This window comes from Schistocerca nitens, chromosome 11 (assembly GCF_023898315.1).
Source record: "Schistocerca nitens isolate TAMUIC-IGC-003100 chromosome 11, iqSchNite1.1, whole genome shotgun sequence".
NCBI classification, from domain to species: domain Eukaryota; kingdom Metazoa; phylum Arthropoda; class Insecta; order Orthoptera; family Acrididae; genus Schistocerca; species Schistocerca nitens.
The window spans coordinates 148,291,125-148,303,811 of NC_064624.1; the positions used below are offsets into that span (position 1 = coordinate 148,291,125).

The 12,687-nt window shown below is 40.9% G+C and overlaps 1 protein-coding gene across 2 annotated transcripts in view; it reads right to left on the reverse strand.

Annotated features, from left to right (window-relative positions):
• LOC126213142 (neprilysin-2-like) overlaps positions 1 to 7,855 on the reverse strand; it is a 319,779-nt gene extending 311,924 nt beyond the window's left edge. For both annotated transcript variants that reach the window (XM_049940760.1, XM_049940759.1), the window contains exon 1: positions 7,547 to 7,855. In XM_049940760.1, coding sequence (XP_049796717.1) covers positions 7,547 to 7,578 — 32 coding nt within the window. In that variant the 5' untranslated portion in view covers positions 7,579 to 7,855. The remainder of the gene's footprint in view (positions 1 to 7,546) is intronic.
• Between the last annotated feature and the right edge of the window lie 4,832 nt (positions 7,856 to 12,687).

Sequence of the window (12,687 nt, forward strand, 5' to 3'; positions counted from 1 at the left end):
CTGGCCGCTTGGGGCACTGCTGTCGCTGGGGTTAACAAAAGCGAAACGGAGTGTCGCGGCCACTGGGGGCCTCGAAGCTTGCAGCGAAACGAAATGGAGGCACAAAACGTAGCAAAATCGACTGGCGCAGTAATTTTCCCCCACTCGATGAGGAGGCCAAAAAAAAAAAAAAAGAAAAAAAAGAAAAGAAAAAGAAAAGTTAAAAATAAAAAAGAAAAGAAAAATAAAAATGTAAAAAAAACAAAAAAGAGAAAAAAAGAAAAAGAAAAAAGAGTAAAAAATAAAAACAAATAAAAAATAGTATCGTTGGCGAATACGTGAATGGGATGACAAACGACCGCATTGGGTGTATCCTGTGTTTGAGAAGCTACGAGCCGGTCGGATTGGCCGAGCGGTTCTAGGCGCTACAGTCGGGAACCGCGCGACCACTACGGTCGCAGGTTCGAATCCTGCCTCGGGCATGGATGTGTGTGATGTCCTTAGGTTAGGTTTAAGTAGTTCTAAGTTCTAGGGGACTGATGACCTCAGAAGTCCCATACTGCTCAGAGCCATTTGAACCATTTTTGAAGCTACGAATGCGAACACTGTAGTAGAGCCGCGATGCTTCAGTACACGGGGTCTCCTGAAGGCCGTGTGACCGCTGACCTTCCAAACCGCCTGCCAAGACGCCACCTGACATTCAGCACTTGTGATTTTCCTCGCGTTACACGAGAAATGATGTCAATCCAACCTTTTTTTCTTTGCTGTTTTTTGCTCGACTTCGAAGCTCATTTATGCTGATGGCTTTTGCATATTTAAGAAAACGAGCACAGCCGTCCATAGTAACAGCTTCGCCTGTTTAATTTTTCGTAGTGTCTCTCGGCGATTACGGAGCATCATTTACGGCAAATGGCTTGTCCGTTTAACAAAATGAGCGGAACCGTCGGTAATAACAACTTACTTGACTTCACTTTTCGCAGCGCCATAATGAACCGCAGCTAGGAGGAAACTTAGCAGCTGTGACCGGCAAACAAACGTAGACCGTACCTTTCTTATTTCTTCATTAATTTCTTTTTTTTATCTCTCACTCTCTCAACTCTGCCGCTTGCGATGTTTCGCAACAGTCGCAATCTTGTTGCAACGGTTTGATGGCTCCCTAACCAGTTGTCGAAATTACAACGACACGATTGCGGCACGCGGCAAAACGAAGCTTTGTCGCGGAACCTGGCAGAATATTCAGAGAGATTCTTGTTGTACGAAAAGTATGCTAGCGGCAAGACACGATCGATGCCTTCTCTGCGCGATAGCAATGGAAACAGTATCGACGACAGAGCTGCCAAAGCAGAGTTACTAAACATAGCCTTCCGAAATTCCGTCACCAAAGAGGACGAAGTAAATATTCCAGAACTGGAATCAAGAACAGCTGACAACATGAGTAAGTTAGAAGTAGATATCCTCGGAGTAGTGAAGCAACTTAAATCACTTTATAAATGCAAGTCTTCCGGTCCAGACTGTATACCGCCTTTCTTTCAGAGTATGCTGATGCAATAGCTCCATACTTACGTCACATACAACCGCTCGCTCGATGAAGGATCCATATTCAAAGACTGGAAAGTTGCATGGATCACACCAATATTGAAGAAAGGTAGTAGGAATAAGGCACTAAATCATAGGCGCATATCATTAACGTCGATACGAGGTGCGGCTAGAAAAAAACCGGACTGATGCTGGAAAAAACATTTATTTACAATTATTTACAATTTCATGTTATCTCCTTCAATGTACTCTCCTCCTCGGTCTCCACACCGCTCCATAAGAATTTTCCACTGTTCATAGCAATGCTGCTGATCATTTTCGGTAAGTCCATACATTACTTCCGTCGCTTTTTCTTTTACTGCTTCAACAGTCTCAAATCTAGTTCCTTTCAAAGCTGACTTGACTTTAGGGAAAAGGAAAAAGTCACAGGGGGCCAAATCAGGTGAGTAGGTTGGATGATCTAAGATGGGAAAGTTGTGTTTTGCCAAAAACGTCTTCACTGACAACGCACTGTGAGCTGGGGCATTGTCTTGGTGAAGGATCCATGACTTTTTTCTCCACAAATCGTTCCGTTTTCTCCGTACTCGCTCACGTAGGGTAGCCAGGACGCTAATGTAGTAATGCTGATTCACTGTTTGTCCCTCTGGTAGCCAATCAATGTGCACAATCCCTTTGATGTCAAAAAAAAAACAATCATCATTGCCTTGAATTTCGATTTTGACATTCGTGCTTTTTTTTTTTGTCGTGGAGAACCAGGAGTTTTCCAATGCATCGATGGGCGTTTAGTTTCGGGATCGTAAGTAAAAAACCACGATTCATCGCCAAGTAATAACATTTTGTAAAAAGGTGGGATCACTTTCAATGTTTTCCAGGATGTCAGAACAAATCATTCTTTGGCGTTCCTTCTGTTTGATTGTGAGACACTTTGGAACCATTTTTGAACACACTTTGTTCATGTTGAAACTTTCATGAAGAATATGCCTAACACTTTCCTTGTCAACTCCTGTTAACTCAGACACTGCTCTGATTGTTAAACGGCGATCTTGTCGAACAAGTTTATCGATTTTTTCAATCTTTGCATCAGTTTTTGCTGACAATGGTCTGCCAGTGCGAGTGTCATCACTGGTGTCTTCGCGGCCATCTTTAAATCGTTTAAACCATTCAAACACTTGTGTTCGCGATAAACAATCATTGCCGTACAATTGTTGTAACATTAGAAACGTTTCACTTGCAGATTTTCCTAGTTTGAAACAAAATTTGATGTTAACACGCTGTTCTTTCTGTACACTCAACATTTTCCGACGCACAGACAAAACGTCAACTACTTAAAACAGACGCCACGGGCAGACTGAGTGCAGGAGGCAGATGAAACTCGAGCAGTAGGCGGAGCGAGAGTCACGTGACAGGCCACGCGACTTTCAGCCTTATTGCATTCGTTTTATTGTTTCACCAGTACTAGTCCGGTTTTTTTCTAGCCACACCTCGTATGTAGCAGGATTTTGGAAAATATACTGTGTTCGAACATCATGAATTACCTCGAGGAGAACCGTCTATTGACACACAGTCAACACGAATTTAGAAAACACCATTCTTGTGAAACACAACTAGCTCTTAACACACAAGAACTCCTGAGTGCTATCGATAAGGAATTTCAAATTGATGGCGTTTTTCTAGATTGCCAGAAAGCTTTTGACACTGTAGCACACCAGAGCCTCGTAGTGAAATTGCGTGCTTATGGAATATCGTCTCAGTTACGTGACTGGATTTGTAATTTCATGTCATAGAGGTCACAGTTCGTAGTAATTGGCGGAACTTCATCGAGTAAAACAGAAGTGATTTTCGCTTTCCCCAAGGTTCTGTTATAAGCTCTCTGCTGCTCCTTATCTATATAAACGATTTAGGAGTCAATCTGAGCAGCCGTCTTAGGTTGTTAGCAGGTGATGCTGTCCTTCATAGTCTAGTAAAATCACCAGAACATCAAAACAAATTGTAAAACGATTTAGAAAAAATATCTGTATGGTGCTAAAATTGGCAACTGACAATAAATGAAAAGTGTGATATCCTAAACATGAGCGCTACAAGGACTCCGTTAAACTTCGATTACACGATAGATCAGTCAAATGTAAAGGTCATAAATTCGACTAAATATCTAGGAATAACAGTTGCAAACAACTTGAATTGAAAAGAACAGCCGGCCTCGGTGACCGAGCGGTTCTAGGCGCTTCAGTCTGGAACCACGTGACTGCTACGGTCGCAGGTTCGAATCCTGCCTCGGGCATGGATGTGTGTGATGTCCTTAGGTTAGTTAGGTTTAAGTAGTTCTAAGTTCTAGGGGGCTGATGACCTCAGATGTTAAGTCCCATAGTGCTCAGAGCCATTTGAACCATTTTTGAAAAGAACACGTAGAAAATTTAATGAGGCAGGCGAACCAAAGAGTGCGTTTTATTGGCATAAAATGTAACAGATCTATTAAAGAGACTGCCTACATTACGCTTGTTTCGCGGTCTAGGATCCTCATCAGATAGGATTAACGGAGTACATCGAGAAAGTTCAAAGAAGGGTAGCAGGTTTAGTATTGTCGCGAAATAGGGTAGATAGTGCCACAGGCATGATACGTGAACTGGAGAGGCAATAATTAAAACAAAGGCGTTTTTCGTTGCGACGGGATCTTGCCATGAAATTTCAATCACAAATTTTGTCCTCCGATTGCGAAAACATTCAAATGGTTCAAATGGCTCTGAGCACTATGGGACTCAACTGCTGAGGTCATTAGTCCCCTAGAACTTAGAACTAGTTAAACCTAACTAACCTAAGGACATCACAAACATCCATGCCCGAGGCAGGATTCGAACCTGCGACCGTAGCGGTCTTGCGGTTTCAGACTGCAGCGCCTTTAACCGCACGGCCACTTCGGCCGGCCCGAAAACATTCTGTTAGCACCTACCTACATAGGGAGAAATGATCATCCGCTAAAATTAGAGAAATCAGGGCACGCACAAAAAAAATGTAAGTGCTCGTTCTTCCCGCGCGCCGACTTTTTCGATGTCATCCGTCAGTCCCACCTGGTGCGGATCCCACACCGCACAGCAATACTCCAAAATAGGGCGGACAAGCGTGGTGTAAGCAGTCTCTTTAGTAGACCTGTCGCACCTTCTAAGTGTTCCGCCTATAAATCGCAGTGTTTGATTTGCTCTACCCACAACATTATCTATGTGATCGCTCCAGTTTAGGTTATTGGTAATTGTAGTCCCTAAGTATTTAGTTGAATTTATAGCTTTCAGGTTTGTGTGACTTATCGCATAATCGAAATTTAGCGTATTTCTTTTAGTACTCATGTGAATAACTTCACACTTTTCTTTATTCAGGATCAGTTGCCATTTTTCGCGCCATGCAGATATCTTATCTAAATCATTTTTTAATTCGTTTTGGTCATCTTACGACTTTACAAGACAGGTAAATGACAGCATCCTCTGAAAACAATCTAAGACGGCTACTCAGATTGTCTCCTATGTCATTAATATAGACCAGGCACAATAGAGGGCTTATAACACGCGGGATATTACTTCGGTCTAACTCGATGACTTTCCGTCTATTACTACGGACTGTGGCCTTTCTGACAGGAAATCACGAATCCAGTCGCACAACTGAGGGGATATTCCATAGGCACCCAGTTTGATTAGAAGACGCTTGTGAAGAACGGTGTCGAAAGCCTTCTGGAAACCTAAAACTATTGAATCAATCTGACATCCCTTTCAATAGCACTCATTACTTCGTGACTATAAAGAGCCAGTTGTGTTTCGCAAGAACGATGTTTTCTGAATCCGTGCTATGTGTCAATAAATCGTTTTTTTCGAGGCACTTCATCATGATCGAATACGGTATATGTTCCAAAAACTCACTGCAAATCGATGTTAGTGACATGGGCCTGTAATTCAGCGGATTACTCCTACTTCCCTTTTTGGGTATTGGTGTGACTTGAGCAATTTTCCAGTCTTTAGGTACGGATCTTTCTGTGAGCGAGCGTTTGTATATAATTGCTAAATGTGAAATGTTTTTAATGTCATGTTTCTTCTATTCAATGTGCTGTTGTACAATAATCTTTCTTGCTAAAAATAAGTACCACATTTGAAGATGTTCATCACCGTAAAGAGCATTCACGATTCATTGTAGACTTTTATATCCAAATCTATGCCATAGCAGCTGATTGGCACGAGTGACGCATGCTTGAATTTCCAAAAACAGTGAAACATAATTTTTTAAATTTCTAACTGACAAGCGAAACACCAGTTGTGCCATAGCTATAGCTTTAAAAATGCTCTCACAATGAAAAATGTTCATAAAACATTTCACCTTCCTTTTTTCGCTGACTTAGGGGTTGAGTTTTGCTATTTGAGAAGCAAAATAACTGATGATGGTCGAAGTAGAGAGGATACAAAATGTAGACAGGCAATGGCAAGGAAAGCGTTTATGAAGAAGATAAATTTGTTAACATCGAGTATAGATTAAGTGTCAGGAAGTCCTTTTTGAAAGTATTTTTATGGAGTAGCCATGTATAGAACTGAAACATGGACGATAAATAGTTTAGACAAGAAGAGAATAAAAGCTTTCGAAATGTGGTGCTGCAGAAGAATGCTGAAATTAGATGTGTAGATCACATAACTAATGAGGAGGTACTGAACAGAATTGACGAGAAGAGAAATTTGTGGTATAACGTGACTAGACAAAGCGACATTACGAAACGTCAAGGTTCAAAAATGGTTCAAATGGCTCTGAGCACTATGGAACTTCTGAGGTCATCTCTCCCCTAGAACATAGAACTACTTAAACCTAACTAACTTAAGGACATCACACACATCCATGCCCGAGGCAGGATTCGAACCTGCGACCGTAGCGGTCGCGCGGTTCCAGACTGTAGCGTCTAGAACCGCTCGGCCACCCCAGCCGGCTAAACGTCAAGGGATCACCAATTTAGAACTGGAGACAAGCTTGGACGGTCAAAACCACAGAGGGAGAACAAGAGATGAATACAGTAAGGAGATTCAGAGGGATGGAACTTGCAGCAATTACTCGGAGATGAAGACGCTCGCGCAGGATAGGGTAGCATGGAGAGCTGCGTGTAACGGGTCTGGACTAAAGACCACAACAACAAAAGGTATTGATGCGTATTTTTCGTTTCTAAAATGCAAGCAAATACACAATTTCATAGATTTATCTTCGAAAATGCTTGCTCAATGAAAAATTTTAATAATGGCTTTCATGCGCTACTTCACCCCCCTACGGGTTCATTTCCAAAAATATTGAAAGAAGCATTTCTTTTATTTCTAACGAAGAAGCCCATGGAAATGCTTTCATTATAGAATATTTCATAAAACACCCACTTAGGGATTGAGTTTCGAAAAACACTAAAATACACATTTCTTAATTCCTTACCAAGAAGTCAAATATCAGTTTTTTATAAATCTAGCTTTAAAAATACTTTCATAGTGATTTTTTTAAACTTTCACCCACTATTTCACCCTCGCAGTGATTAAATTTATGAAAATTCTGAAACACGCATTGCTTGATTTCTGACCAAGAAACCACATTTTCGTAGGTTTAACTTCAAAGTTGCCTCTATGGCGATTTGTTTTCAGGAAGTTTTTCATATTCTGTTTCAACCCCCTTGGGGGTGGAGTTTCGAAAAATCATTTCTCAAACGACGCCCACATTATCAACTCCATCTGCTAATTTTAAGTTTCTATCCTTATTGGTTTGGGCTGGGCAAAAATGAGTCGGGACACTGCCTTTTATATATAGAGATTACAGCTCTTTTCTTATCGCTCCTACAGGGTAGCGAAGAAAAACTAATTACAACACTCACAGAGGCGTTTAAGCATTTATTCTTCGCGGCATACGTAGGTGAATGGAGAGGGAGAAAGATACACTGCTACAGTGGGATATACCCTCTGCCATGCACTTCGCATTGGTTTACAGAGTATGTCTATAGATGTAGATGAAGTAGAGAAATCACAGGGAACGGAAGAGTACTCACTTTACAACGGTCTGCATCCTGTTGTTAGACATCGCCGTTGGAGAAATAAAGATCGAAGCTCCTCCGAGCTCCGAGTAATTATAATCACGGAAATGTTCCACTTTCCGTGTATTATTTCAGTTCGTCAGCGTAGAGTATATTTCCGACGAGTTCCGGGTTCACAAGCTCGAAAGTCAGTTACAGAACGCGCGAAGCAGCAACAAACGATTCGTATTGTCACCGTCAAAGCTCTTCGATACGAGTGCCAGGGACGTGCCTACGCGTCAACAAAGACGATATACAACGCCCGCCGCCTGTTGCTTCAGCCGGCGACTGTCCAACACTGAGACGAAAAGGCGCCGCCAGGCAGTTCTCGGGACGGAAGCCGACAACCAGCAGCGGCGCGGCAAAGAGAGGGGGCCGGAGGGGAAGTGCTGCCGGTTTAGCGTCTTTCTCGGCATAATTCACCGCCGTGTTTGCGGTGGAAAATAATTCATCCCTGCAGGCTGGACTTATAGCTTATTCGTTTCTCGTGGCTAATTCCTTCCGTAATATTAACATTTCTATCTGTATCTAAATTACATCTACATCTACATACATACTCCGCAATCCACCATACGGTGCGTGGCGGAGGGTACCTCGTACCACAACTAGCATCTTCTCTCCCTGTTCCAGTCTGTAATATTAGTAATTTTCGCCTCACAAACATTAATATACGCTCAATAGTAAACGCCTGATGGCCTAAAGTTATTGAACAATTGTAAAGTAAAAGAAATGAACCATCGCATAGCAGCGACACAATCTATTATTCTTTATCTTTGCCGTTCTTTCGCGGTGCCAGTAAATCTATGTACATGTATCGATTAATGGTATAAAAAAGAATTCTGTTGTTTCAAGACAAATGAGGGTTTTTGGCACCTTTTACCTTTTACTGTTTGTATTCCATGAGAGGCGGACGCGGACTTGCTGCGTTCCGCAACTGTATTTTATATTCTATGTGAAAATATCGAGTGAATATGCTAATTGTCATTATTTTTTTCAATCAGAAAACATGTAGTTTCTTGTAACTGATTACGAACAGACAGCATCAAGAGGACATTTTAACTGTTATGTATAAAGTATTTAACCACAATGGTCATCTATTGTAATTTAATAGGAAAAGGTACGTAGCATTAAAAAACGTGTGTTAAAGATAAGTGTGCTTATTTTCGTAAATTAACCTTGATAATTCCATCTCCTTATTAAGTTGAATATTAATCATTTTGTGTTACTTCATCACCAGAAATTACGATCACGCTGATGGGCCGAACGCAGCATGAGGCAGAAGGAACATTATCGTTTTCCTATTATTTCTGAACCAACTCTTTTTTAATTGTGTAGTGTTGCATTTCTTTTAAAGTCTATAAATCTTCTGGTCCCTTAGTGTTGATCCGGGTATGACTACATCGCGACTATAAAAATGCACAGAAATGATAATGTTTCTTCCGAGCGATCTCAAATATATATATATATATCAATATGCTGCTCTTATTCAGGTATTTAATGGTCAACGTATGCTATTATAATAGTGTAATCAATCCCTGATTCTGTTGCCAAGTGGCCCACCAAAATATTCACTTTTTCGACATTTTTCAAAAAAAAATTAATAATAATAAAATAAAATAACAATTCTTTTTCTTTTCGTCCCCCAAGAGCAACGCTACACTTGGCGCCCGAACAGGGACTTGATCAAAAATCATTTCATGTATGTGTTTAAAAAATTTTTCAGTGCTTGTTTTAATAATTGTTTCATTTTTTCATGTGGATGCAATTCAACCGAGAAATGAAGTGGGAAAACCTTTTAATTAATTCAGAAGAACGATTGATGAAATTACCAAAAAACGCGAGTATCCAGCCATATCATCATCAAGACAGCCATAGTAAGTCAAATTTTTATACGCAGTAGCCAAGCTTTCGTAGTGACGTAGCATCTTTCGAGTTGATCAGAACGTAAACCTGTCTTTCCTTGCCTTGAAACAGCTTTATTTCAATTTGTCCATAGTCCATTCTTATGTAGTTAAATTGAGTGAAAGTGTAACATTGTTGTCAGTGCATAAAAAAATTACGATATGGCGGATAACTACGCTCAAAACTGGTAAAACGTGTGATATTTCATTTGTTTGTAATTAGTAGGAACCATCTTGTCTTCTTGGCGTACATGAACGTCACTTGTTACCCAGAGTTAAAATTTCATCTTAGGTCCCAGTAAGCCATAGCACTACGTCACAGACAAACGACTGACGGCAGTGACAAACAATATCTGTAGCATTTTGACGTTTGACAAATAATTCATGAACATGGCTGACGGTAAACAGCGGACACAAACAAAACCAGACGACAGCGGTGATGCGAATGGACCTCACTATCCATTACGATCACGCGCGATAGGTACACGAGCGGAGGCAGAAACAGCCTCGACCGAAGTTTTAGAAGCCGGTCCTAGTGTACAAACTATTCCCGCTTTTGAAAAAAAATGACTTGGCCGCAATGATCGAAGCAATAATGGAACGCAAGTTCGAAAGTCAAAGACAGAGAGAAGCGCAAAGACAGGAACGTGAAAAGCAGGAAAAATTAGATGAAAAGGCCCGCGAAGAAAAAGAGAAGGTCGAAAGACGGCATAATAAAAATCAGGTCCTTACAAATCTGTGCAACTCAGTAAAAGCAGACATAAATTCACTAAAAACAAAAATAAATTCAGTAAAAACAGATCTGCAAACGTAGATAAATGACCTTAATACACGGTTAAATTCGGTAAAGGCCGAACTAAAGGCAGACATAACAGCTGATTTAAATACCCTGTTGGGTAATGTCCAAAGCCAAATCAGTAGTCAGATCACGACCATGAGGCTAGAAATTGACACACAAGTAGAGTCAAAAATAGAGGATATTTCAAAACGGTTAGATGAAAAAATCGAAGCAGCCAAAGGAGAAATAAATTCAAAAGTGATGGAATATCAAAAACAAGCTGCGACCTTAAAAGAAGATTATACTGCAATCTCTGATGAGGTCAAAGGAGTTAAAACCGCAGGTGACACGATCGAGAATGTTGTTGATGATCTTTCCAAACAGATTGAGACTCTTAATGTAGAGGATCAAATAAAGAATACTGTTAAGGCACATGCTGAAGCATTGTCCGACCACTACCAAGAGTGGATTAAAAACAAAGACGGATTCATAGAAAACAAGGTCAAGAGCGAACTCAGGGAAACGGTCAAAAACGTGACCTTTGAAATATTGGCAGCCCCTGGAAAAACAGGAGACACGGTCATGTCAGAATTAGGCCAGATAAGACGAACGTTAGCTCAAGATTTACCTGAATGGCGTCAACAGATAGTTGATGAAGTTCGTACACTAAAATGTCAAGTTGAAAATTCCCCACCTCCCGTGTCAGGAGACTGGAATAATTCACCACGAAGTAATGAACAACAGCAGGTACATTACCGTTCACCATTTGATAACGCTCAAACTCATAGTTCTATAGAAGCACAATTTAACCAGAGTACCAGCCCACCCACTTTTGTCAGTTTGATGCAGGAGGAAAGCGTGATCAAACATCGTATTTTCCCGACCTTTCACCCACAGAAAAGAGAAATTCATCCTATAGTGTTCCTCCGAAATTTTTCAGGAATTTTCCCGAATAGCTGGAGCGACCGCCAGCGAATTCAATTCGTTAGTGGATTTATCGTAGGCGATGCTGCCTTATGGGGAACCGAAATGGTCGACTCTTGTAAAAGTTACAAAGAGTTTGAACAGATGTTTTTAGCTAAATTCTGGAGTTCTGGTGTGCAGCAGCGCCTGAGAAAAGTGGTTTACAACGCCGAAGTGTTTAACAGTAAGCGCGGTAGTTTGAGAAGATATTTTGAAAAGTATTTAGCGAAAATCAAGTTCTGGGATTCGCCGATCACCGCCAAAGACGTTATTATGATTCTAAAAACTAAGCTACCGATTGCGATCAGAGAAAAGTTAGTAAACGTGTCTGAGGACGATACGGACACTTTCCTATCTGTGTTAGACTCGTTAGATCTGATTTACGAGGACGCTAGAGTTGATGTTGGCAACGCTCACTTCAGTGCAGGCGGCCAGCACAATACAGAATACGCAGGCAACAATGGTGGCCGAGCGAAAGCGCGTCACAGCGACAGCCAGTACCAACCCCACAACGGTTTCAAAAATAAACACACTACGTACTCCAACAGCAAATACAAAAATAAGTGCAATAACGGCCAGAGATACAATCCAATACATAATTCGTCACATTATAACACACAGCCCCCGCAATATGGAAACACGCAACCGATCAACGGTAATTATCAAAACGATCAGTCTTACGATTCAAATCGTCAGTGGAAAAGAAATAAATGGCATAAGCAAGGTGGAGACCAATGTACACCTTTCAGTAACGGTTACAATCAACACAAGCCACAGCAAAATACCTTTCAGCCACAAAATATACACTTCACGCAACAAGCGAACGGACCTTCGGGAAGTCTGAAGCCTAAACGCCCGCATAATACGCAAATTTATTATGCGCAAGCAAATTCGCCAGGACAACAAGATCTAATCCCAACCGAGTTCCTACCACAAAACCAACACCAGTTCCAGACGGAAGAATAAGAAATATAAATCAGCAGGAAAGTAAGCGTCGAGCGGAAAATTAAAAGCAGCACCTTTGAGCCTCCTAGAGGATGCTGCAGGTTTGAATGCATAGACCCCCTTCCAAAGTTACAAGACAACGAATTGGACCTAAACGCAAAAATCAGGTAAGCTCTCATATCATTGACAACGTATGCTAACCTCCGAAAAAAGGCATTTGATAAGAAGGTAAACAGAGTTATAGATTTCAAAGAAGGAGAAAAGGTATTAGTCAGGACTCACTTTAAACCATCCCTGTTGTTAAAGAAGAATCGTAAGTGGCAACACATTTATGAAGGTCCCTTTGTGATAATGAGGAAACCACACATTGGTAGCTATTTGTTATCTGACCCTGCCACGAATAAAATCAAAGGATTGTTCCACCATCATGATTTAAGAAAATTTTATAACGCCAGGAATTGAGTTAATTTAAGCTGTAAGAAAATTCTAAGGTATTGGAGATCAGGATTAACCAATGAGTAACAAGAACG